This window comes from Moschus berezovskii, chromosome 8 (genome assembly GCF_049115385.1).
Source record: "Moschus berezovskii isolate FMDL1 chromosome 8, NW_MosBer_1.0, whole genome shotgun sequence".
Classification (NCBI taxonomy): Eukaryota; Metazoa; Chordata; class Mammalia; order Artiodactyla; family Moschidae; genus Moschus; species Moschus berezovskii.
In genome coordinates this window covers 100,374,945-100,400,182 of record NC_142467.1, presented here as the reverse complement: position 1 = coordinate 100,400,182, position 25,238 = coordinate 100,374,945, and the positions used below count along the sequence as shown (strand labels likewise).

Here is a 25,238-nt window from a genome sequence, read left to right as displayed (position 1 = left end):
CCTCAGCCAGGGATCAAACCCAGGTCTCCTGAATTGCAAGGCAGATTCTTAACCACTGGACCACCAGGGAAGTCCCCCTTAACTTTTATTCTAAGTGACATGGGAAACACAGATGGTTCTGAGCAAAGGAGGCATGTGACCTGATTCAAGTGTTCATAGGCTCCTTTTGGTCCTGTGGGAGGAACAGACTGTGGAGGTGTTAGGGTCAGAGCTGAGAGACCAAGTCACTATCTCTGTGGGTGGTTGGATGATAGTGAGGGCTGTGTCCAGAGTGGGAATACTAGAGGAATGGGAAATGGTTGGATTCTGGATACAATTGGAAGATTAAGCTGATGGGACTTGCTACTGGGTTGATAAGGAGAAGCGATGAAAAAGAGAGAGAGAAACTGGGGACTCCCCTGGCAGTTCAGTGGTTAACACTGTGCTTCCACTACTGGGGGCGTGGGTTTGATCCCTGATAGGGGAACTAAGACACCACTTGCAGCTCTGCGTGGCCAAAACATATATATATATTTAAAGGGACTTCTCCAGTGGTCCAGTGGTTAAGAATACACCTTGCAATTCATGAAACACAGGTTGGATCCCTCGTCAGGGTACTAATGCCACATGCTGTAGAGGAACTAAGTCTGCACCAAACCAAAAGATCCTGCATGACCCAGCCAAGATCTCGTGTGCCACAACTAAGAGCCAATGCAGCCACATAAATAAAATGGTTTTTTTAACAAATGAATTTTTTAAAAAAAAGAAGTTGAAGATGACTCCCAGGTTTTGTCCTCAGGAAGAACAAAGCTGATGGAAGATAAACAAGTGGGGAGTTGACAGGGATCTGGTTTGGGGAGCATGTTATGTTCAAGGTGCCCATGAGATCCATACGTAGAGATGTTGAGTAGACAGGTGGCTCTTTGCATCTAGAGTGTGGGAAGGGACCCTGGCTGGACTTTAAATTCAGGAGTCATCTACATACAATTGATGTAAGACCTAGAGCATTGAGGAGGCAGAGGGATCACTTGCAGAAGCAAGGCTGGCAGAATACCCTGGCGGTTCCGTGGTTAGGACTTCTCACTCCATTGCAACGTGTCCAGATTTAATCCTTGATTGGGGAACTAGGATCCCTGCAACTAAGCTGCAGGGTGTAGCCAAAAATAAACAAAAGGTTGGGGGGAGAAAGCGTGGTTCTGGGACCTGTGAATCCTATATTGATGAATGAGTAAAACCATGGGCACTGAATGGGGCCATTTCAGAGATCAGAATTTGGAAGTGGACAGGACATCATCAAATAATCCTTAAAGCTTACCTAGCATAACACCTGGCAGGAGTTGGGTTTTCAGAGGAAAAAAAATACAATTTTATTGAGCACCTATTATGTACCAAACATTTTAAAATCCGCTTTCATTTCATCCACACAGCTCAGGAGATGGGCACACACTCATATGTCCGTTCTAAAGAAAGAAGAAAGCCAGGGCGCAGGGGTAAAAGCTTCTCATGCAGTGGTGGTAAGTAGAGCTGGTGGTAAGGCACCGCTGTTCAGAAGGAAGCTGGAAGGATACCCCGCCCTTAGTGCAGTCCTCGGCCCACAGGAGGCGCTCCAACGCTCTGTGCCAAACGTAAAGTTGGGGCGCAGGCAGGTAAGAAGGGGGCTGGCAGAGTCCACACGTAGCTTATGCAGACCTAAACTGCTGCAGGCAGGCTTGTTTCCCTGTCCTTGGGAATTCAGGGTCCAAAGGTCTCAGGCTAGACTCTCCTCCTCCTCTCCAATGGGGCTGGGCAGCCAGGGCGGAGCCGGCCCCCGGGTCCCAGGCAGCGGCACCACGGTGAAGGGCTCAGCTGGCGTCCTGGGGGCGGGGACGGGGGTAGGCGACTCGGGGCCGGTGGGGGGCTCAGACTCCGGCTCCGGCTGGCCTAAGTCGAGCAGCGGGCCTTCGCAGCCACACTCCGGGACCGCGCCGTCGGGAGCGCCAGCGCACGCGCAGCTAGCAGCCATGGATTCCTCCGACACGTAGCTGTTCTTGCGGCGCAGCAAGGATACGCGCCGGCCGAGCAGGCCACCTGTGCCCATGCTCGCGCCCACTGGCAGGAGGCGCTGCAGGAAGTCGCCATGTGCTTCGTTTGGCGGCGCGTCCAAGCCGTCCTGACGCTGGAACTGCATGTCCTCCTTGGCCAGCCTGCAGGAGAGACAGAGGGTCAGCACTGCCGCCTCTCCCGTCTTCATCAACAGAGCTGAGACCGAGGCACGCTACTTTTCCTGCCTCCATCCACCTCATTGTTCCACTTTTCCCAGAAGTCTTGGCTTGCCCCCAGAGCCTGGCCTTATCCTCTGGCTCTGGCTATGAGCAAACTTAGGCCTTAAAAGGCTTAGCTGGGTCTCTGCCTCCTGTCGCTTCTGGTCTTCCCAATCCTCATAGACTGTAGCCTTCTGTGTCCCGGCCCCAGACCTTGACCCGGATCCCTGGCACCTCATCCTAATTCTATTGACTGTAGCTTTTAGCTCCGAATCTCCAGGGTGTAGCGTTTAGCCCCGTCCTGGTCACTCACTGCCCCTTCAATTAGACACAACCCGCAGTCATGCGTCCAGAGGATGAGATGGTTGGATGGCATCACCAACTCAGTGAGTTTGAGCATGAGTCGGACATGAGTTTGAGCAAACTTCAGGAGATGGTGAAGGACAAGGAAGCCTGTTGTGCTGCAGTTCATGGGGTCCCTAAGAGCTGGACAGGACAGTCATGAGACCCCGCCCAAGAGGCCCTGTCCAGCCCCACTGGCTCACGTGATGTCGAAGGTAGAGCCCTGGAAGGAGGGCTGCTGCATCAGGAAGGCAGTGGCCGCGGTGTAGGGAGCGCGAGCCTCAGCCGCGTCCCAGTACAGGTCCTTCTCTAGCATGGCCAGGTCATCATACATCTCATCCACAGCCAGCATTGACACCTGCAGGCGAGGATATGCAGGGAAGAGTGGGGCATGGAAAAGCGCTGGCACCACAGGCTGGACCACTCGGGATGGGTCGGAAGGTGGCTATCAGAGAAGGAAGGTTCAGGAGTGATGTGCGGAAGAGTCCTGGCAGGGCTGGGGCCAGGGTCACTTTAGGAGCCTAGGGATGGTCTCAACTGAGAGAATCTCACCTGGAAGCATCGGTCGATCAGAAAGTTGGTTTCAAAGTCATCATCGTCCTCTCCAAAGGGGTTGATGAGCTGCTCAGCTACCTGAGAGGGAAAAGGGGAGGTAGGTAGGCAGAGCCCTGAGAACCCCTGCCCACTTCACTCCTGTAGTCCTGGCCTTGGGACCCCCACCCACCTTGAGCCAACCAGCATAGAAGAAGAACTGCAGCAGGGTGAAGATTGGCACGCACAGGTCCAGGTCGTGGTCTTTGTAGCCCTGTGCTGGGTCCAGGAACTGGCGACCGATGAGGCAAGCCAGGAAGTAGCTGTACACAGCAATGGTCACCACCTGGGGAGGGACAGAACGGGGTGCCAGTCAGGTCTTGAAAGTCATGGAGAGACCAGAGCTCGGATCACTCACTAGTCACTGTGACAGAGTCTCAGCTAGTCCTTAGTTTTTCCTTGAGACCAGTGCTCCAGAGCCTCTGACACGGATATAAAAAGGCAGAACCAGGTTACCTGGGTGTAGACAAGGGGCACGCTAATCCAGTCATAGTGAAAGAGCATCCCACACTTGCTCCGAAACACATTCAGCTCCTGGCGGGGCAAATACAGGTCATGAGGGGGCTGAAATGTGAGCTCACACATGGGGATTAAGTAGGGGACTACCTGGGATGGAGGTGAGTGGTCACCTAGTGGGAGGCGGGGGTGTGCTTCCAGGGACTAAAGAGTATTTAGTGGTGAGTGTGTACCTAGGGGCATTATTCACCTAGAAACCGCCCTATAGAGATACGTGTACACCTCGGGGCTCTAGATAAGGGTGTTTGGAATCCGCCCTGTGAAAGGCACGTGGCAAGTTACGATATGACACAGCCTCAGGGTAGGTGGGGTACAATTTCCGTGGTACTTTTTTTTTTTTTTTTTTTTTAATGAATGAACACCCGGATGACCCACCTCCAGCAGCAGCTTAAAGGCGCCATTGTCGCGGATGCGGCCCTCGCGTCGAGCCTGCGCCGCCAGGTTGCAGAACCAGACGCAAGGCACCCAGTACTTGTTGTAGGATGAGTTTAGATTCTCGAACTTCTTGCGCTCCTCGCGGGTCATAAACCCTGCGGGGGCGAGGTCGGGAGTTATTTGCCCCTCCCCCTTCCTTGCCCCGCCGCCCGCGTTCCGTTTTGGCTGCAGCCTCACCTGCTTCCACCACATGATCTATGGTGGGGAAGCGCTTGAAGACCGCGGTGCTGACCGAGCGCAGGATAAGCACTCCGGAGAGCCCTGCGTAGCGCATGAGCGTGCGTCGGTAGAGACGGCCGCGCTCATCGCGTCCGTGCACTGTGCCGACCACGACGCACATGAGCGCGTCGGTCAGGGGCATGGATAGGTACTGGTTCCACCAGCGGTGCACCACCAGCGTCACGTAGAAGCCTGCGGGAGAGCCGGGGATGGGGGAGAGGGGCTCAGTTGGGAAACTAGGGTCTGGGGTTTGGGAGCCCAGATCAAGGGGAGAGGAGCCGACCTGGGTCTTGCATCAGGAGCACGGGATAACTGGACACCCAGACCATGTGGGGCCACGTGGGCTGGGAACCTGGGAATCCAGCCCTGAGGTCAGAGGTTGGTGCAGGCTGAATCGAATCACCCTGGCTGCTTGGATGTCATCTGGGATGGGAGATTAGGATCTCCGTAGGTGATGGACAGGGAGGCCTGGCGTGCTGTGATTCATGGGGTCGCGGAGAGTCGGACACGACTGAGCGACTGAACTGAACTGAACTGATAGAGGTGAAGGACTTCCCTGGTGGCTCAGACGGTAAAGCATCTGCCTACAATGCAGGAGACCCGGGTTCAGTCCCTGGGTTGGGAAGATCTCCTGGAGAAGGAAATGGCAACCCACTCCAGTATTCCTGCCTGGAAAACCCCATGGACGGAGGAGTCTGGTAGGCTACAGTCCATGGGGTCGCAAAGAGTTGGACAAGACTGAGTGACTTCACTCACTCATAGAGGTGAAGGAGGGCTTCCCAGGTGGCGCTAGTGGTAAAGAATCCGCCTGCCAATTGGATCCCTGGGTGGGGAAGACCTCCTGGAGTAGGAAATGGCTATTCATTTCAGTATTCTCGCCTAGAAAATCCCATGGACAGAGGAGCCTGATAGGGTACCGTCCGAGGGATCGCAAGAGTCAGACACGACTGAGCACACACATCGGGGTGAAGACATGGAGCCCACAGGTAAGTTGTTACCAAGGCCATAGGGAGCCCCTGAGCCAGGGTTGTGTGAAGGGGTTGGGCACACGGTCTAAGTTAGGAAACCTAGGGCAAGCTGGTCACCCCATCCTTATAGGCCCAGAATGGTGGGAGGAAGGCTGATATGCGAAATCATTGAGGACAGGGAGCCGGGACTTGTCAGAGAGATGCCCCTCAGGACTTGAAATGAGGGAGTCCAATGGGATCTTTGAAGGGGGTCCGTGGGATGGCTCGGATGATAAAGAATCTGCCTGGAATGCAAGAGACCTGGGTTTGATCCCTGGGTCTGGAAGATCCCCCAGGGAAGAGAATGGCAACCCACTCCAGTATTCTTGCCTGGAGAATTCCATGGTCAGAGGAGCCTGGCGGGCTACAGTCCATGGGGTTTCAAAGTGTCGGACATGACTGAGTGACTAACACACACTGGGGATCAGAACATGTCAGGGGAGGCACTGGTAAGCCCATGCAGACACAGATGGGAGTCCCTGAGGTGACCAGGGATAATCCTCTCTCATGGGGGAACCTCAGGGGATACACTGACCAGGTGACCTCCAAGGTCCTGGGAATCGATGCCATACCTGGCGTAAAGGATGCAGAAATGGGGATGTGTGGGGATGGCTTTGAGGAAGGATCTCAGAAAGCAGGAATGGCTATGGGTTTCTCGGGATGAAGAGAATGGGGAACTCCGGAGAGCGAACCCACCCAGCACGAAGGAGACCGGGATGAGACTGGCGTACCGGTCGCAGTAAAGGACGAGCTTCTCGAAGTAGCGTTTCTGCTCTTCGGTCAGCACGAAGCTGCGAGGGAGGGGGGCACGGGGTCACCGGCGAGCCCCCGTTCCCAGCAGCCGGTCTCTCTTCCCGCACCCACTCCGGGGCCGCCCAGGAGCCCCTCCCCAGACCTCCCACAGGCACGGCAGTCCCCATCCCCTCCCCATCCTACCCACCCCGGGGCCGCCTCACCGATAGGCGGCACTCAGCGCCATGTAGAGTCCGAGGAAACAGAGCAGCTCGCGCCACAGAAGTTTATAGATGCTCCCGCGCCACAGCAGCAGCAGCTTCGAGAAGCCGCCGAAGCGCGCGTTCGCCACGCGCGCCGTGTAGGTGACGGTCATCGCGGCGCCCGGGCCGGTCGAGCCAAAGGAGAGGGGGCGCTGGATCGGACCTAGGCTTGGGGCCCGAGGAGTGGGGGGCCGGGACGGGGCCGGGCTGGAGGCTACGGGCGGGGGTGGAGAGGTGCGAGCCCGGCTCAACTCTGCGCCCTGTTCCTCGCCCGACCACCTTACCAGCTCCTGGGTTCCGGCTCTTGCTCGGGTTCCCGTCTCCTTTGCCCTAGCCTAGCCCCCAGCCCTCCTCTCCAAGGCCCCCTCTTCCAGGTCACTCCCTTCCTTGGACTCGCGGTCCCAGCGTCTTGTACAGACCTTCCCTGGCCCTCTCCGTCTGTCCCCCACCCTCAAGACCCTTAGGTTTTATCTCTCTCAGATCCCATACCCCTTACCTGGACGCCATCTACACTTTCCTCTGCTCCCTGAGTCCCGAACCCTTTAGTTTCTAAGTTCCCAGGGCTCCAACTGAGTTTCCTCTCCAATTCTCTTTCCTCAAATTCCACTTCGACCTTTCCTCTCCTCCTCCCCTAACCCAATCTGGGCGCATTCTCCGCCCTGCGCTTTCTTTTGAAATCCTTCAAAGTCTGGTCCCCAAGCTTCCTGGCCCCCAGGTCCCTTCCCACAGTTTCCCTGGTCTCAGACTGGCTCCCTCTGCTGCACAGCAGCCCCAGTCTACCCCCCTCCCACTTAATCACCCTGGCTCTGCCCCCTCCCCCTGGCCCTGGATCCACCTGGACATTTCGTGTGTCCATTCCCTGCTCGCCTTCCACACCCTACCCTGAGGATTCAGATGGATTCTCCCTCGCAGACCGACTTGTCCTCAGGGTTCCCGGTTCCCCCAGGCCTGGGTCCTTCTCACCTGATGGCTGGTTCAGGGACACTTGGGACAAGGACAGGATGGGCTGGGCGGGTGGCTTCAGTGTTGGGTGGGGCTTAAGCCAGATTCTGTGAGGGAGGGGGCTGGGGAGTGGATTTGGGTGGCCCTTCCCTGGCCCTTCCCCCCCCACCTGTCAGTTGCACAGTTACAGCCTAAGAACTTTGTTTGAAGTCTCCTCAGTTTGTTACCTGGGGCGGGAGGTGGAGAATTCTCCCTGACCTCCCTAGCTCCTCCCTGTCCTGTCTCCCAGTCAGTCTCTGGCAGGTCCCAGAAACTTTAGCCCTAGAGCTGGGGGAGGGGGCAGGAGCCCTGTCTTTACCCAACCCAGTTGTACACACACTGCTCAGTGAGGCTGGGTCACTCGAAACTCACCTGTAAATTAACCATAAAGATGCACATGGAAACATACCATAGATCCAGACACAAATTCAACTTTCCTCAACACAGCCTCCCACAATCACCGTGACCCAGAAAGAAGTTACACACTGTCACAAAGATTTCCAGAGTCACACGAGACACTTAGCCGTACCCCACCCCCACTAACATGCAGATATAAAGCCAATGGACCCTAACCCAAACCCACCAGGTTCTCAGCTCTCAGGCACCCACACGGAGCTCCAAACAGCCACCCAGGAACACAAGGGCAGGGACCCAAGCACTGAATTCCTTCATAATTGTACTAGGCAACAAAGACACACGCAAGGTCACACAACCAGCCAAGTGCAGACCACAGCCCAACCCCAGAACACCATCACACAGGCGACCATCGCAGAGGGAGGTAGCCTACATTTACTCCTGATCTCCCCCGTGCAAGAACACGCCTGTGACTACACAGGAGTGTGAGCACGCTCTGGGAGTTGGTGATGGACAGGGAAGTCTGGCGTGTTGCAGTCCATGGGGTCACAAAGAGTTGGACGTGACTGAGGGACCGAACTGAACTGACCACACATCAGATGCAGGAGTACCTGCCCTCAACACAGCAGCCCACAGTCCTGGGATCAGATCCAGGTCTGGTGGCCCCTTAGATTTGCCCATGTTGCAAAGACACATGTGTGCAACACTGACCCCTCCCAACAGTCGCACAGACCCAGAGGGTCACATCCAGGAGTCAGGCCATAATCCCTCATGAAATTCACCTGCATTTATTTGTACATCAACCCATAAGACACACCCTCCCCAACACCCCCTCACTTTGGGTGCTGGCAGGCAGGTGCGCACACACACCCTGGGTTGCAGTCACTTTCGTCATTGTCGTGAACACACAAGCTTAGGGACACAAAACTTTGTCCTCACATTGGCACAGATACAGGACACATGTTCTCCCTTCAGAGGCACACCTACACAGGGGGCACTCTAGCCTGGCACAGACAGCCCTCCATCCTCAACTTTGAATGCATAGGCAGTGTGGGAGGGGCAAAGGCTCAGGGCTCCAGCCCCAAGAGGGGCGTCCTGGAGTGACCCTCAGACTCTCCAGCCCACCCTAGCTCCAGAAGTGCATATGACTCCACTCGACCCCACCCTGAGGTCTGGCCAGCCAGGACGCTGTGTTCCTAACCCGGCAGGTGTCTGCCCCACCCGGGGTAATTAGGAACCAGCCCGGACTGTCTGTCCTCGGACCCATGCCTCCGCTGTCCAGCTGCTGGACAGCTCATAAAAGAGGGTGAGGGGTGATGCTGCTAGCTAAGGCAACTGGGGAGGGGACAGGCTTCAGGTTGATGGGCTCCATACTCAACCTGGCTTCCCTTGTAGCTCAGCTGGTAAAGAATCCACCTGCAATGTAGGAGACCAGGGTTCGATCTCTGGGTTGGGAAGATCCCTTGAAGAAGGGAAAGGCTACCCACTCCAGGTTTCTGGCCTAGAGAATTCCATTGTCCGTGGGATTGCAGAGTCAGACACTACTGAGCGACTTTCACTTCATTTCATACCCGACCTGAGGCCCCTATTTCCTTGGATATATCCTTAAACACAGCTACCAGCCCTCCCCCCACGCTCCCATCCCCCGTGCTCATCTTCCGTCCTCGTCCTCTAGCTCCCAGTATCCCCACACACTTGACTGCTGGACCCCTGCTGGGGCGGAGGCAGGTTGCCCAGGCTAGTTCACATGCTCACTAATTGTAACAGCGAATGTTAACAAACACTCCTTGGCAGCTACATGCCTGGGGCTGTTGTAAAGGCGTTACCTATTTCATCTCATTGTGTCTTTACAAGAAGGAAATGTCAACTTGGTGCCTTTGTTATTCCCGCTATTATTCCCGCTAAACTGAGGCCAAGATGACACACAGCCTTCGTGACACACCTGGGATTTGAACCCCAAGCAGTTTGGTTAGGTTACAAGCACTTCCCTGACATGGACCTGCCTATACTGGCTTGGGTACAACCCGACGGAGTTGGGGGGGGGGGGACACGTCTAGGCTCGTGGCTGGGTTCCCCTTACATATGCACACCCTGGCACATCTAGATCCTGGATGTGTGCTGTCTAAACACTACTTCCTGACTCATGTGTGTTCTCAAACACCCCTTTTCTCTCCCCACCCACATTTAGCTCTAGCTTGGAGCTTGCAATTGCCCAAGATCATGCCAGTCCTGGGTCTCTCAAGCAGGGTGTGACAATGACTGTCCAGGAAGTGGCAGAGGGAAGCGTGAAGGGGAGAAGGCGGACTGTTAGGTGTCTTTCAGGCTGGTGTGCTGACCCTTCCAAGGTCAGGTGAATTTGTGCCAGGGCCCTATGAGTGGCCACAATTCTGTCTCCATTTTAGGAATAGGGGACTGGTGCTCAAACTGCAGGAAACATGCTACAGGCCACCAAGACTGCTCTGGGGGCAGGATGGGACTTCAGGGCCCCTCTAGCCTCTTGAGTTTTTTTGTCATCTTGTCCCCTAAACTGCCCCCCTGTTGCAGTCCTGTGCTGGGACAGACTGATGCCATGCCATTCCATAGAACAGGAATTGGTTGTGGGGGGGAGGTGGGTGGAGACTGTTAATCCCCAGTCTGGCAAGCCCAGCCTCTGCCCAGGGCGCCCACTAATTCCCAAACCAAACAGCAGGCAGTGCTGGGCCCGCTGCCGGCCTAATCTGCTCCCTGCCAGCCTGGGGCTGGTCAAGGGGCCTCTTGGTTCCCACGCTCTGAGCCCTGAAGGATGTGGGCAAGATGCTCCTTCTTCTGCTCCAGGCTTTACAGCCCTGAAGGACACCCTGACCCACAGAGACCAAGAAAACAGCACCCCTTTACCAAGGAACCCTCCTTCTAAAATTGCCACAATAAACATGCAGAGATCTGTTAGATCTCTGTTTTGACAGTGTCTCTCTGGATGTGACATCCTTGTGCAGTGTACAACCTGTGCAACCGTACATGAAGGTGCTAAGCCCCAACTCCCACCTTGTATCAATAGCCACAGAAGTTTAAGATCATTTTATTGAGGGAGGAGAGGTGGGGAGAGGTGGGGGGGCAGCCATAGCTCCCCCAGCCCCACCAGGGGGAAACGACCCCCTCCCCGCCTCCCATCCCCCAAGTGGTTCCCCTGTATTAGGGGGGGAACTTTGTGCAAACTCTGCCCCGGAGGGTGGCAGGTGGGTGTGAAATGGCAGCTGGGGCTGGTGGAAGTGCTACTGCGCGCTGGGGGGCTTGTAGGGCTCCAGGAGGAGAGCGGAGAAAGTGTTGACCTTGTCTGCTCCCCGAACCTCATGGGGCAGCAGTGGCAGCTTCACAATGTGGAAGTCTTCGTATAGGTCCTCCATCTGCAGCGGGGGCAGAAGGCAGCAGTCAGGTGGCCCCGGGGCAGGGCCAGGATGTGATCGGTGTAAAGGGTCAGGCTGGGGGGGTCTCAGGGTCAGGGAGAGAATATGAGCAAGGACTTCACAGGGTCATGGGTGGGAGTGGTGCCAGTGAGGTCAGAGACCATGGGCCTGGACCTCCCACTCCCCAGGATCAGAGATACCCAGGCCAGCTAGTCTACAAAGGGCAGAATCAGGTCTGAAGCAGGAGGTACAGGGCAGGGGATTAGGCAGATTGTTGAACAGAGAGTGGGCCGGAGCAAAAGATCAGAGAACACAGTAAAAGGTCAGCTGGGCTGGCTGGGCTGGGCCAGATCGCAGCTTCTGGGGTCAAAGTGTGAGGACTCGGCGGGAGGGTGGGTGTGCGCACCTGGTCCAGGTACTTGGCTTGGATCTTGTGGCGGGCCTCACACATCTTGCAGGGCTTCTCGGGATCAGGGAAGACGAGCTGGTTGACGATGATGTTGTGCGTGTCAATCTTGCATTTGGCCAGCTCCTGGATCAGCCGTTCGGTTTCATACAGGGACAGGAACTCCGCTATGCACACACAGATGAAGGTTGTTTGCTCCTGCGGGAGGCAAGAGAGGACAGGGAGGGGCAGGTCTCAGCCCTGTCTCCGTGGTTCCCACAGCCCCTCACCACCCACCTGGACCTGAACTCACAGGGTCCTTGAACTGTTCGCTGACAGAGCGGATGACAGGCAGCGTCTCCTCCAGCTTGGAGGCCAGCTGGTCTGCGTTCATGTCGCCGAGGCCCAGCATGTTGCACATCTATGGTGATGGGAGAGGGCTCACGGTTTACCTGGTGCCCATTACACTCCCTGGGTCCAGCTCACTAGATACTTGGTTGGGGAGGGCAGGTGGGTACGGGGAGATGGGAGGAAACGAATCCCAACACCTCCCAGTGGTTTAAGATGCGGGCCCTTGAGCAGATCACATGGGGCCAGCCCCAGATCTGCCATTTTTGTGGTACCATGGCCAGGTTAGTGCCTCAATTTCCCCATGTGTAGAGCTGCTGTCCTACACAACACACTGTCACACACTCAGAAGGGTGCCTGGCACACAGGAAATGCTCCACAAATTTTACTACCTGAGGGGGGCTTCCCTGATGGCTCAGTGGTTAAGAATCCACCTGCCAAACTGGGAGACATGGGTTCGATCCCTGATCCCCGAAGATCCCACATGCTGAGGAACAACTAAGCCTGTGTGCCACAACTACTGAAGCCCCTGGACCTAGAGACTGTGCTCCAAAACAAGAGAAGCCACTGCAGTGAGAAGCCCAGGCACTGCAACTAGAGAGTAATCTCCGCTTGCTGTAACTAGAGAGAAGCCCTCACAGAAACGGAGACCCAGAGCAACCACCAATAGAAGAAAAAAAGTTACTACCTGAGATTCAAGTCCCCACCAGGGGGCCACCTATAACCAGGGAGGTGGGAGTGGTGTGCAGAAGCGTGGGGTCATCAGGGTTGTCATGTCGTGCCAATAATAACCAGTGGGGGTGGGGACTCGCATGCTCTCCATTTGACAGACACGGCCCAGAGAGGGGAAGTGACTTGAAGTCACAGAGCAGCACCACACTACAGTGCAGTGCATCTGAACCTGGGCCACCTGGCTCTGGATACAGTAAGTCCCCTACATAGGAACCTTCAAGTTGTGAACGTCTGAAGATACAAACATACATCTGGTTTCAGCCAGAAACCAGAACTTGTGCTATTAATGTCAGGCGCGACTGAAACTGCAGCTTGCCCTGTCTCCTATTGCTGACTATCCTTCAGCTCTACCACCTCCAACCTCCTCTCCCTCCTCGTCAGTAACTCTTCTCACCTGTTCTGTATGCCAACTGTTGTACTGCACTACTGTACTTTTTAAAGTACTGTCCTGTGAGCTTAAAAATGTTTTATTTTTCGTGTTTTTTATGTATTACTTGTGCAAGAAGTATCATAAACCCATTACAGTATGGTATAGGCTTCCCTGGGGGCTCAGCGGTAAAGAACCCGCCTGCCGATGCAGGAGACTCAGGTTCGATCCCTGGGTCGGGAAGATCCCCTGGTGAAGGAAATGACAACCAACTCCCGAATTCTTGCCTGGGAAATCCCATGGACAGAGGAGCCTGGTGGGCTACAGTTCATGGGGTCACAAAGAAGTCAGAAGCGACTGAGCAACTAAACAACAACAGAACAGTACAGAACTACAAAGCCAATTATGTTCTTTGGGTACCTAGCTTAACTCTGTTGAACTTACAGACAAACTGGACTTACAGACTTGATCTCAGAATGGGACTCATTCATATGCAGTGGACTTACTGTATGTGGCTTCAAGCTCTGTCTGGGGCACTTGAGGTGGAGGCAGGGGCACTGGGTGCTGTGGAGGAGGGCAGCCAGTTCCTCCACAGTGAAGACCCAACCTGCCACCGGGAAGTGCTGACCGAGAGGGCATGCGGTAAAGGCCTTTGTTACGGTGTGACTGGGAGCCTGCTTTGACTCAGGGGACTCCTGGCTGCCCGGGGGCCCTGCCTGCCTGTGAGATGAAGGGGCTGATCTGGTTCTTGATCTGCATGAGGCGGCCAAGCCCCCGCTCGACGATGGTGGGGAAGTTGAGCAGCCTCAGCGTGTGGCCTGTGGGCGCCGTGTCGAACACCACCACAGAGAAGTTCATGCCTTTCACCAGCCTGCAGGGAGAAGAGGGTCAGGCCCGCTCTGCCCTTTCCTCTGCCCCCAGCCCCAGGCAGCACCCAGGGCCCCTGGCCGTGCCTGACCTCATCACCTCTGCGTAGCTCATGGCCTCGTCGATGCCTGGGAACGCGCTCATGGCTTCCTGCATCATCTTCTTGCCCATGCTCAGCATGTTGTCCTCTTCAAAGAACTCGTCCGGCAGCTCCGCCACGCCCAGGCTGGGGTCAATCTCCTTCGGACCGAGGGGGTCAAGATTCAGGCTGCTGTGGCTGGGGCCTTGGCACCGAGGCACAGAGCCTGAGGGAGCCTGCGGGGCACCTGAGCACAGCTCATCATCGGGTCACAGCTGAGGAGACCCCTGAGGTGCCATGGCTCCTCCCTTAGGCGCTTCGGGTATTCAGCAACCACAGATTGTCAAACAAGCAGATGGAAGATCGTCAACTGTGCTCAGTGCCCAGATGGAAGCCAGAGCCTACTGCAAGGCCTTTTCTATCTGGCCATGGCATGCAATGTGTGGGATCTGAGTTCCCTGAATAGGGATTGAACCCGTGCCCCCTGCAGTGGAAGCATGGAGTCTTAACCACTGGACTGCTGGGGAAGTCCCTGCAGGGACTTTTCACTGGCTCTTCCCCAACCCAGCCCAGGACCTCTTCCAGATCAGTCCTGTAACATGAGTCTTCCTTGAATGCCCGAGCTAATAGTGCAGCCCTAGCCCCTGCAGCCTCCTTTTCCTTTCTCCTTAACATCTGGTGTCCTGAAGATCCCCTGGAGAAGGAAATGGCAACCCACTCCAGTATTCTTGCCTGGGAAATCCCATGGAGAGAGAAGCCTGGTGTGCTACAGTCCATGGGGCCATTAAGGAGTCAGACACAACTTAGCAACTAAGCACACACACGTATGGTGTTTACCTATCATGTTTATCACCTGTCTCCACACCAGAGTGCTGGCCCCATGAGGGTAGGGGTTTTGATTGTCTTGTTTACTGTGGTGTCCCCAATAACTGGGAATTGTGTGGCACAGAGTAGGTCCTCAACTTGGATGTAGGATCCATGAAAGGATGACCAAGCCTGGGGTCCCTGGCCTGGCCTGCACTCAATGCCTCTTTATCTTCTGCCTGTGTCACCTCTTTTTCTTCTTTTAATAACTTTATTTTTGGCAATGTTGAGATTTTCTTTGCTGCAAGGGCTTTTCTCTAATTGCGGTGTGCAGGCTTCTCATTGCGGTGGCTTCTCTTTTTGTGGAGCACAAGCTCAATAGTTGTGGCACATGGGCTTAGTTGCTCTTCAGCACGTGGGATCTTCCTGCATCAGGGGGGATCGAACCTGTGCCTCCAGCACTGCAGGTGGATTCTTTACCACTGAGCTACCGGAAGCCCCTACCTCTTCTTTTTGACTTCATGGTTTCTGTGGTGAATCCCTCAACTCCCTGGCCTCAGAGGTCACTTCCCTGTGGGGAGCTTGTCTGCACATCATCCCCCACAGTCACACCCTTGGTGGGTTATTCCTAGCTATTGGCCCACTCTCTGACCCCAGCTCTCTCAACTCCTGTTATTCTAGATCTCTCTGGGCCACCTCATCTCCACCCCTCTGCCCCACTGTTCACTGTCGGTGTTCCTCTTGGCTGGCACCCTTATCCAGCCCAGTCTCCAGAGGATGCCTCTGCATACACACACTCCCTTTTCCCTCTGCAGTTGGCAAAAGCCCCATTCTCATTATTTGCAGCTCGCTGGCCTGGCTGCACCGAGGTAAACATTCGAGGAACATGCCTGACAAACAGCTTCACCTTGCTCCCCACTGCTGATCGCAAATCTCCAACGGGCATTTGACAAGCCAGACAATCCACCGGTGGGAGTATTAATGCCACATCTTCTCCCTCCTCAAACACCTTCTTTCCCAAGTGGCCCGCAGTCTCTGCTGGGGCTTGTGCCTCAGTGAGAAAGTGAAGTCACTGGCCACCAACACCCTCATTTCATCCTAGAAAATGCCCCAGTCCTTCCTTCCAAGCCCCTGGTCCTAGTAGAGCCCAAGTCCTGGGTCTGTGCACTGGAGCGAGCAGACGCCCACCTGAGGCCCCTCCTCGGCTGGCATCTTTATTCCCTCCCGTGGCATCATTTTTTCCTCCCAGTTGAAGCATTTTTTTTTTTTTTTGCCACACCGAGCAGCTTCTGTGACCTTAGTTCCTGAACCAGGGGTTAAACCTGGTCCTCAGTAAAGAGACAGCCCAGAGTTCTAACCACTGGACTACCAGAGAATTCTCTGAAGCATTTGCATCAGCAAATACACGCGCTCTTAGCATCTCCTTCCTCAGAAAAGCCTTCCTTAACTCTCATTCCCATTCCCCTCCAGGGATGGCCACGCTCTGTTCTCTGCTCCCATCATGGTGATCACTGTCTCAACCTTGGTTCACCCACTCCAGGCAGGCTTTTGAGCCCATTCCCAGGGCGATCTGCTTAAAATGGATGTGCCTGCCAGAGCCAACAATCTTTCTGCCCAAGACCCTTTGTCCATCTCAAGTTTAGGAGCCTGTACTATCTTGCTTCCCTCCCAGCTCAACTGGGGCTCCTCCTTGGCCTCTTTCACTGATTCTTCCTCTTCCTCTGGACCCTAAATGCTGATATGCCCCCAGAGTTGTTTCTGGGCCTCTCTATTCTCTCGCTCTTTCCTTCATTCACACAGCTTTAAATAAATATCACCCTTGGGACAATGACTCTCAAATCAATGCCAACCTCCTCCTCTAGGCTCATATAACTAAGCCACTGTCCTGATGTCTCCATTTGGATGACCAGTGGGCACCTTGGTCTCACTAAGCCAAATAAAATTCCCCATTTTTGCCTTCTACCCCTGCTCCTCTCCCAGTCTTCTCCATCTCAGTTGCCCAGGGAGTCAACTAAGAGATGTACTGAATTCATTTCTTTTCCTCAGGCATTATAACCAAGCAGTCAAATTGCTTTAATTCCAAAATACATCTCAGGGATTTCCCTGGTGGCCCAGTGGTTAAGAGTCCGCCTTCCAATGCAGGGGATGCAGAAGCAATCCCCGGTCAGGGAACTAAGATCCCAATGTCATGGGGCAACTAAGCCCACATACTGCAACAGAAGCCCCTGTGAATGAAGACCCACTGAAGCCAAACAAACAAATGAAAATAAATCCCAAATCTTACCACTTCTCACCTCCCTCCCCACCAAGTTTTGGCTGTCACCACTTCTAGCCTGGTCACTGTCCCAGTTCTCTTTGCTTCCATTCTTGACTTTATAATCCATTGACTTTATTCCATTCTTGACTTTATAATCCAATCTCTTCATGAAAGCTACAGGGAACGTTTTGAAAAACGATTTGGCAGTGACATTATTCTGCTTAAAACAAATAGCTTCCCATTAAACTTGGAATCAGGGACTTCCCTAGTGGTCCAGTGCCTAAGACTCCACCCTCCCAATGCAGGGGACCTGGGTTCAATCCCTGGTTGGGAAACTAGATCCCACACGGTGCAACTAAAGATTCTGTGTGCTGCAACTAAGACCTGGTACTAAGGTCCAGAGCAACCAAATACATAATAAAAATAAACAATCTCCAGTTACTCTGGTTTCCTTTCTGATCCACAAAAACGTCTCTCATCCAGTCCCCTGTGGGTATGCTGAAGAAGAGGGGAAAGTAGAGAGACAAGAGGTTGGAGAATGGGCAGGACATGGTAGCTAATGCTGGGTGTTCACAGGAAAGGCCTGAAGGTGCCTTTGACAGAGTTGCGGGGCGGGGCGTGGCGTAGGCCTGAGCCCTGTTGCACTCACCATGGCAAAGAGGTTGTCATAGCCTTTGACCTTGGTAGGCACCTTGGAGAACTTCTGGTCAAATGCATCGGAGATGTTGTGGGCTGGGTCGGTGGAGATGATCAGAACACTCTCCCGCCCCTTGGACAGCTGGACTGCTAGGCTGCAGCTGGGCAAAGGAAAGGTCAAAAGGTGGCAGGGTGAAGAGTCAGGCTCTGCTCCCTAGGTCTGCAAGGGGAGATGAAGGGTCGGAGGAGCAGGGGACCTGGATCAACAAGGGCCTTGAGAAAAGAGTATGGAGAACGGTGGGATCAGGCCTCAATCTCTGCAGTGGGACCCTCTCAGACCTCACCGACTGACTCTTCCACCTGGCTAGAGTGGTAAGATTAGGCTGAATGTGTCAGTCTGGTGTGATGCCTGCTTCTTCGCTGGCACAGAGTGGCATCATGATCCGGCTGTCCCGCAGTATAGCCTGACCCTGTGTTCCCTCCCTCAACGCTAAGCTAAGGGGTCCTTTGCACCTCTTGCTAAACTAGGTGGTTCGGTCCATTTGTGCAGGGTAATCTGCCCGGAGGATCCCTCCCCCTCCTCCCAGCTGACTGGGATAGCCTGATCATGTGCCCTCCCTCCCGCCTTCCCACCCCCACGTGGGCAGAGAATGACAAGGTTCACCAGATTAGGATAGATCGCTCGGGTGCCCCTCCCCTACTCTGGGCACACTCTGGTACAGTCTACCTGATGGGGACATCTAAGTGCTCTCCCGGACCCCGGATTCAACGTGGTGCAGCCCTTGAGCCCCAACAGGGATGGTCCAACTCAGAGGGTGCCCGGCCGGCTTTCAGAAGGTATCTTTTATTTGCTCCAGATAACTTCTGGAGAGTACAATCCAGAAGACCCCGCCCCAGCCCTCTTGCCCGGCTGGTGCTGGAAGACCCGGTCTTTCACCTCCCCTTCACCCTGTCGTACATCCCACCCGTTTTCCCGGCCCCCACCGCAGCCTCTTTACCTGCAGGTTGTCTTGCCAACGCCACCTTTGCCCCCAACGAAGATCCACTTAAGGCTGCGCTGCTCGATGATGTTGCTAAGCGTGGGCTCCAGCGGCTCCACATCAGGTGCATCCTCGAACTCCTCTGCCTCAACCCCCCACCCGGCCACCCCTGCCGCCATCTTGGAACCGGCTCACGTGATCAAGCGGAGCGCACCATGCAAAGCACCTCCAGGGGAAATTTCCTATCATATCCCCGTCAAGGCTAGAAGCTTGAACTGATTTTTCTCATAGCTTAACTTCTAGGAGCTAATAGAAGCTATATGTCCAATGTCTTCCCTTCAAAGCTTCACCATGTCAGCCTCTTGTCTATATTTTCTTCAAAGACTCCTCCTATCTAATTAATACACTGGTACATCCCAGGATACTCCCCTTTACTGATTGGCCGCTAAGTCTAGCAGCACTCCTTTCATTGGCTACATCTTTTCTTACTTCCACCAATCACTCTCACGTCCCGGTAGCGCCAACCTCTCCTTAGCAACCGACCAAACACCCATTCCATGCCCTTTTCAAGAAGTTAGTTCCTAGGGCCACCCTGACCTGACTCCATAGGCTCAACTTCTTGTCGATCATTTCCCGCCCCTATTCTCCGAACTGGGTCCCAGCACCCCTCAGGTCCGTCTCTTCTGTTATTCAATTGGCTGGGAGCCATCGGGCTCCTGACGCAAACCAATCACAGACGAACCGATTAGTTGGCTGGAGACAGTCTCGGCGCTGCGAGTGGGTTAGAGAGAGAATTACTCCAGTTGTGGGCGAGGTCCGCAGATCCTTGTCCAGTGAGCCCTGAGCTCCTTCCTATGCGGGCTTGCATCCTTTTTGTAGAAGGCACCCGATTCCCCAAAACCTGCTTCCACTTTACAACCAAGTTCAAGGGGAAACTTCAGTTCAGCCAATTCTGTTTGAAACTATGCCCTGGGCAGGAATACATGCTTGGTCCCAGGCCCTTTTGCGGACACTATACCTTAGTTGGAGACTCCAACCTAGAAATATCCGCGGCTTCATTTCAGTACTCTAGCACATAAAGTAATACCCTGATTTGCAGATATGAACCTCTCAGCTCCTTGGAGTGAGCTGTGTCTCTATTTCCAAATGAAAGCTCCATCCCAGAGATAGGTACCTAATCCAGAGACACCCCCATTTCTGTTCTCGGGACCAGGCTAGATATGCCCTATAGCTAGTTTTAGTTAGGGACACAGGTTCCGAGGTATCAGCTGAGCACACAGCCAGGCAATGTCTCTCCCTTCACTGAAATTATCCCTGGTGTCAGAAGGAGATTCTAGCCCCGAAAAGCTAGTACACCACCGAGTCCCAACCGGGAACCTCACTCCGAGAGCCAGCTACACACCCAGAACCAAACAATAGTCTCATTCCGGAAGAGACCATCTCTGCGTAACGCCAGCAGGAGCCTAGCAGGGTTAAAATGTTCAGCGGGACTCGACGGGGCGGGCCGGGGCGGGCTCGGGCAGCTGCTTGAGGGCGAGCCGCGTCAGGCCTCATTCCTCATTCGCCCCGCCCCCACTGCGGTCGCCTAAGCACCAGACGGGTCTTCCCGGCATGCATTGCCCGGGACCAGGCTCGTCGGGCGCCAAGCGCGGGGCCGGGAGCGGCCTTCCCGGAGTCCTTTGCGCGGCACCTGGTGACAAAATGGCTGCCCGAGGGAGACGGGCGGAGCCTCCGGGTCGGGAGGCGCCGGGCCCCGCGGGTGGCGGCGGCGGCGGCGGAAGCCGATGGGCTGAGTCGGGGCCCGGGACGTCGCCCGAGAGCGGGGATGATGAGGTGTCGGGGGCGGGTTCGAGCCCGGTGTCAGGCGGCGTGAACTTGTTCGCCAACGACGGCAGCTTCCTGGAGCTGTTCAAGCGGAAGATGGAGGAGGAGCAGCGGCAGCGGCAGGAGGAGCCGCCCCCGGGCCCGCAGCGACCCGATCAGCCAGCCACCGCTGCCGCCGCGGGTCCCGGGGATCCGAAGAGGAAGGGCGGTCCCGGCCCCACGCTCAGCTTCGTAAGGAGCCGCGGGGGTGGGGGCGGGCGCCAGGGTCTTCCTTGGCCTGGGGAATCGGGACCGAGAAAGGGGATCGGGATCCAGGTCCACCCTCCGACCCCGATCAGGGTGCCGTCCGGGTCACCCGCTGAGGATTCAGAACCTGGATTCCCGACAAGAGAGGTCTGGGGGCGGAGATGGGGACCCCAGGACTCTGCCCGCAGGAACTGGGAGCTGGGGGGAATTCCATTGGAAACAGTGTTCCGAGGATCGGGAAACCAGGGTACTAGAATTCCTGTTTGAGTGGTACCCACCCAAACTTTGGATTTGGGGACCATCTCCCACTATGGGAATGGGGGTCATATTCAAGTCTGGAGTCTGAGCTGTGTGAATGAAAGACTCAGACTGCTTACTGTGTGATCTAGGAGATTTGCTTGAGTTCCATGATTCTCATTCGTCCGGTGTCCATTTATTGAGCACCTTACCTTGTGCTGGGCACTGTGCTAGGTGATGGATATGCTGTGCTGAACATGACAGGCGTCACTGCTCTCCTGGAGCGTCTGAGATGGCCTAACCTCATTTTCCCTGCTTGCAAAACTGGGCATCTTCTTATGTGATTACCACTGGGCAAGCCTTAGAGGAAGGGCTAAACCAGTGGTTCTCAACTGGGGATGATTTCCCCCTACCCCATCTCCACACTTGACGAAGTCTGGGGACATCTGTGGTCGTCAGAACGGCAGTGCTACTGACATTCATGAGCAGAGGGCAGGGCTGCTGCTCAACATCCTAAAATGCACAGAACAACTCTCTCCTCCCCTCTCCAACAAACATGATCCAGTTCAAAATGTCATTAGTTGCCTAAGATTGAGAAACTCCAGGATAAAAAGGGCATCTATATCGATTGTCAACCCTGAGCTGGCTTTGTCTCTGGTGTTGAGAGCAAGTTCCTGTGGTGTGAGAAAAAAAGTGTTGACTTAAGAGTAATGGACTTGGGTGGGGGTGCGTCAAGTTTCTTCATCTGTCAAAAATGAGTGTGAGAATAGTCTCAGCAGCTCAGGTCACTTAACACCTGGTTGAGGGCTAGGGACAGGATGTCCGTAAAGCCTGTCACAGCCCTTGGTGCACAAGAAGCCCTCAGTTTGTGGGAGAAAATAGAGGATCGGAGCAAAGTTTAGGCTAAATCTTACATTTGGAGAATGGGAAGTGACAGGGCCTGGGCCGGTGTGAGAACTGGGTGGCAGCCGAGTGCCCCCCTGTGAATGAGAGTAGCAGAAGTTGTCAGTGCCTTTTCCATTTGGTCATCGAGGGGCCATTTGCGGGAGCGCCTTCAAAGAGGCCAGGCCAGGTTAGGTGTCAGGGAACAGCATCAGGTGGTGGCTAAGAATGCTGCTCCCTGGCCTCAACACACCTGACCCTGAATCCAGCTCCACTGTCTGCTGTCAGCATGATCCAGGGGACAAGCTTCTCCTTTTCAAAGGTGTTTCCTCATCTGTCCAATGGGGACGGTTGTCACCTTCATCTTAAGGTGACTGTGAAAGTGGTAGGAGATGATACGTCCAAAGCCACTTGGTACAGGGCTTAGTATACAGTAAGTGCTCAATAAAGGGAGCTGTTGCTGCCTGTGTGGTCCATACTAGGGGATAGTGAGGATAGAGCTCATCCCCCTCATGTGGGGATTCTTCTCTCTCCCTGGGAAGACAGCTCGGGGGCCCAGGACTGCCTGGGCATCATGGGCCCAGGGCAGGCGCTGAGTCGCGTGTGCTCCTCTCTGATTGCTGCGCAGGTCGGCCGGCTGGTGGAGCTGGGCGCGGCGTCGGGACGGGCCACCGGGCCGGGCTAGGAAGGTGTAGTGGGCCTCAGCACCGCCAAGGGCGGGCCCCGGCTCCTGTAACCGTTGCAGTCTTCTGTCCCTTCACCCAGGTGGGCAAGCGCAGAGGCGGGAACAAACTAGCCCTCAAGACGGGAATAGTAGCCAAGAAGCAGAAGACGGAGGATGAGGTGAGCAGACCGGTTGTGGCAGGGACTCCGTTGCCTTTTCCTTCCAGCCTCAGCACCTGGCCGAGGTGCCCCATCCCTCCCTCTTCAGTATCTGGCCCTTGGATGGATGTACTGGGTAGGGGAGGAGGGCTTTTAACCCAGCTCCTAGATAACTTGACTCTGCTTATCTTTATCTCAGACCCAATACACTGTGGCTGGGTCAGCTGTCCCAGGACAGTCCTGACCCTGGTTCCTGGCATCCCCTTCCCAACCCCCTGTGTATCCCTCCTCCCCCCAACAGGTATTAACAAGTAAAGGTGATGCGTGGGCCAAGTACATGGCAGAGGTGAAAAAGTACAAAGCCCACCAGTGCGGTGACGATGATAAAACGCGGCCCCTGGTGAAATGACCCCCCTCCCTGCCTGCCCACGGCCTGGGACTCTCTGCGATGTACATAACTATTTAATGCAGTGGCAGCGCGGCAGCCTTTCTCCCCAAGGACTTATACACAGAAGGAAACCGAGATGCTTCCCGCAGCTGCGGATGATTCTCCAGGACTCTTTTTTACCTTGAGCACTTGCCTCCTGAGACTTCATAGAACAGTGTTTTACTGTCCCCTCTCCTCCCTCCCCCTGGCTCTTTCTGTCTTCCTTTTCTCACCCACCTCTCCCACCCTTTAGCCATCACTTCTGGGAAGTAAAGAACATGACTTAGTGCTGGAGTTGTGTGCTTGGTTTGCCTTCTTTGCTGTCTCCAACTTAAGCCCTTCCCTCTTGGCTGGTTGCACACCCACCAAAAAGGCTGGGTCTGCCCCAGTGATGTGGGGGTGTCGGGGATAACAGGAGTGCAACCCCTCCTGGGGTTGAACTCTCCTCAGGATTAACCCCTGAGACACACAGCCCACCCCCTGCTTTTGCTCCTGTTCAGTGTCTCTGCACAGTCCCATTTGGCCTGGGCCAAAGCTGTCAGTTCCAATCAGAAGACAAGGAGCACCTACTGGGTGTCTGGGGTTTTCTAGGCCCTGTGGCCACTGCAGTGAACAAAACAGACCACACGTGCTTCCTGCCTTTGTGGAAGGAAACAGATACAGATAAAAAGGGGGACCCATTTGGGGAGATGACTGCAAAGAAGTAGAGGAGAGAGGCTGCAGGGAGGGGTGTGTTTTAGTTGACATCTGATCAGAGTCCTGAGGGAGGTGAGGAAGCCTGTCTGTGGGGTAGTGAACAGCCAATATACAGACGGGGAGGGTGCCTGGCCTTTACGGGGAGCTTTCAGGAGGCCACTGTGAGTGGAACTGGCTGAGTGAGAAGCCTGGGTGTGTTATATGCAGAGTCTCATGTGCTAGGGTGAGAATTTTGGAATTTATTCATAAGAAGAAACTTTTAGGGGGCTGTGGCAAGGAGCGGCATGCTATGTTTTATATCTTAACAGGATCCCTCTGGCTGAAAGGGTCTGGGCAGAACCTGGGAGATGGACGAGACCAGGCTGTGATCAGGCAAGAGGAGCTAATGGGGTGTTGGCAGTGGAGGAAGTAAAGAGGACCAGGATCTGGGTTCCAGTGGAGTTGGTCTGTCCTGCCAGCGACTTTTAACCCTTCCAGGGAAGGTGTGATCAGGAGAAAGAATACAAAAGGGCTTGTTTGTCCCACCTTGCAGAACAAGACAACTGCTATACTAGGGGACAAGATGTCCTGAAGGAAGCCTGATGCCCCTAGTCCCCCACTAGTGTTCTTTGTAATTCTGTCTTCCTGGCCCCATTGCTCATCCTATTTGGAGCTGAAGGCTACCTGGCTGCCTGCTTTCCATGGAGCCAACCAAGGTGTTAAGATGACTGTGCCTCCTAACTCCTCAAACCTATTATGGAGCAACATCGAAGCACCCCAGCTGTGGGGCCATCTCCCAGGCCTTCCTGGGCATGAATGCTGAGCCTTCTGGCACTCGTGCCCGTCCTATGGCCAGGCTCCAGTCCCTCTTCAATTAGGGGAGCAGCATGATTCCAAAGACCATGGTGGTCACCACATGCTTGGGACCTGTAGAGACAGAAGGATGAAGGCTGAGTTAGCACCTGTCCACGGAGCCTCCCAGGTGGGCCAGTGGTGAAGAACCTGCCTGCCAATGTGGCAGACGAGGAGACGTGGGTTCCATCCCTAGGTCGGGAAGATTCCTTGGAGGAGAACATGGCAACCCGATCCAGTTTTCTTGCCTGGGAAATCCCATGGATACAAGAGCCTGGTGGGCTACAGTCCACGGGGTTGCAAAGAGACACAACTGAGCGCCCCCCCCCAAACACAGCTTCACACTGCAAGATTCACCCTGTGGGGGGTGGGGAATTACAAATATCAACACAGTACAAATTCCCTGCCTTAGTGGAACTAACATTGTGGTTGTGGGGGAAACAAGAAACAAAATACACAACACCATTATACATTCTATGGTGGGGGCAGAGTATGAAAGGGGATCTGTGATGAAAGGGGGAAAGATGACAACTGTAAACTGGTCAAGAATGGTCACACCATCTGTTGCAAGTCCTGAAGGAGGTGGGATAGGCAGTGAGGATGGTCCTTGGAAGAGTGTTGCAGGCTTAAGGAACAGTAGGTGCAAAGACTCTGAGCTGAATCACACCCAGCTTGAAGAGTGAGCAAATAGACTTTGACACAGGTGACATGCCTCCTTACTTCCTACTAACACACAGTAAGACTTGTCTGGTTTATTTCCCACATGAGGCGAAAGGTCT

At 54.8% G+C, this 25,238-nt stretch overlaps 3 protein-coding genes across 4 annotated transcripts; 1 reads left to right on the top strand and 2 right to left on the bottom strand.

Moving 5' to 3' along the window:
- Positions 1–1,438: 1,438 nt before the first annotated feature.
- On the bottom strand, positions 1,439–6,507 carry BEST2 (bestrophin 2). Its single transcript, XM_055430388.2, has 9 exons — positions 6,286–6,507; positions 6,026–6,120; positions 4,281–4,514; positions 4,044–4,198; positions 3,609–3,686; positions 3,286–3,438; positions 3,114–3,194; positions 2,765–2,919; positions 1,439–2,162 (listed from the first exon to the last, which is right to left on the bottom strand). The coding sequence occupies exons 1-9, from the start codon at positions 6,435–6,437 to the stop codon at positions 1,727–1,729; spliced, it is 1,539 nt and encodes a 512-aa protein (XP_055286363.1). The 5' UTR covers positions 6,438–6,507; the 3' UTR covers positions 1,439–1,726.
- A 4,191-nt stretch (positions 6,508–10,698) lies between these two features.
- GET3 (guided entry of tail-anchored proteins factor 3, ATPase) lies at positions 10,699–18,784 on the bottom strand. The gene is made up of 7 exons (XM_055429079.2): positions 18,513–18,784; positions 17,528–17,675; positions 13,830–13,978; positions 13,592–13,742; positions 11,738–11,845; positions 11,446–11,643; positions 10,699–11,039 (listed from the first exon to the last, which is right to left on the bottom strand). The coding sequence occupies exons 1-7, from the start codon at positions 18,671–18,673 to the stop codon at positions 10,908–10,910; spliced, it is 1,047 nt and encodes a 348-aa protein (XP_055285054.2). The 5' UTR covers positions 18,674–18,784; the 3' UTR covers positions 10,699–10,907.
- Positions 18,785–20,121: 1,337 nt separating this feature from the next.
- TRIR (telomerase RNA component interacting RNase) lies at positions 20,122–23,226 on the top strand. Of its 2 annotated transcripts, XM_055429080.2 has the most exons (3): positions 20,164–20,549; positions 22,449–22,526; positions 22,807–23,226. In XM_055429080.2, the coding sequence occupies exons 1-3, from the start codon at positions 20,196–20,198 to the stop codon at positions 22,912–22,914; spliced, it is 540 nt and encodes a 179-aa protein (XP_055285055.2). In that variant the 5' UTR covers positions 20,164–20,195; the 3' UTR covers positions 22,915–23,226. The 2 variants fall into 2 exon arrangements, with proteins under 2 accessions (XP_088695170.1, XP_055285055.2); XM_088839044.1 differs by lacking the exon at positions 22,807–23,226 and having other exon boundaries at positions 20,122–20,526; positions 22,449–22,525.
- The last annotated feature ends 2,012 nt before the right edge of the window (positions 23,227–25,238 follow it).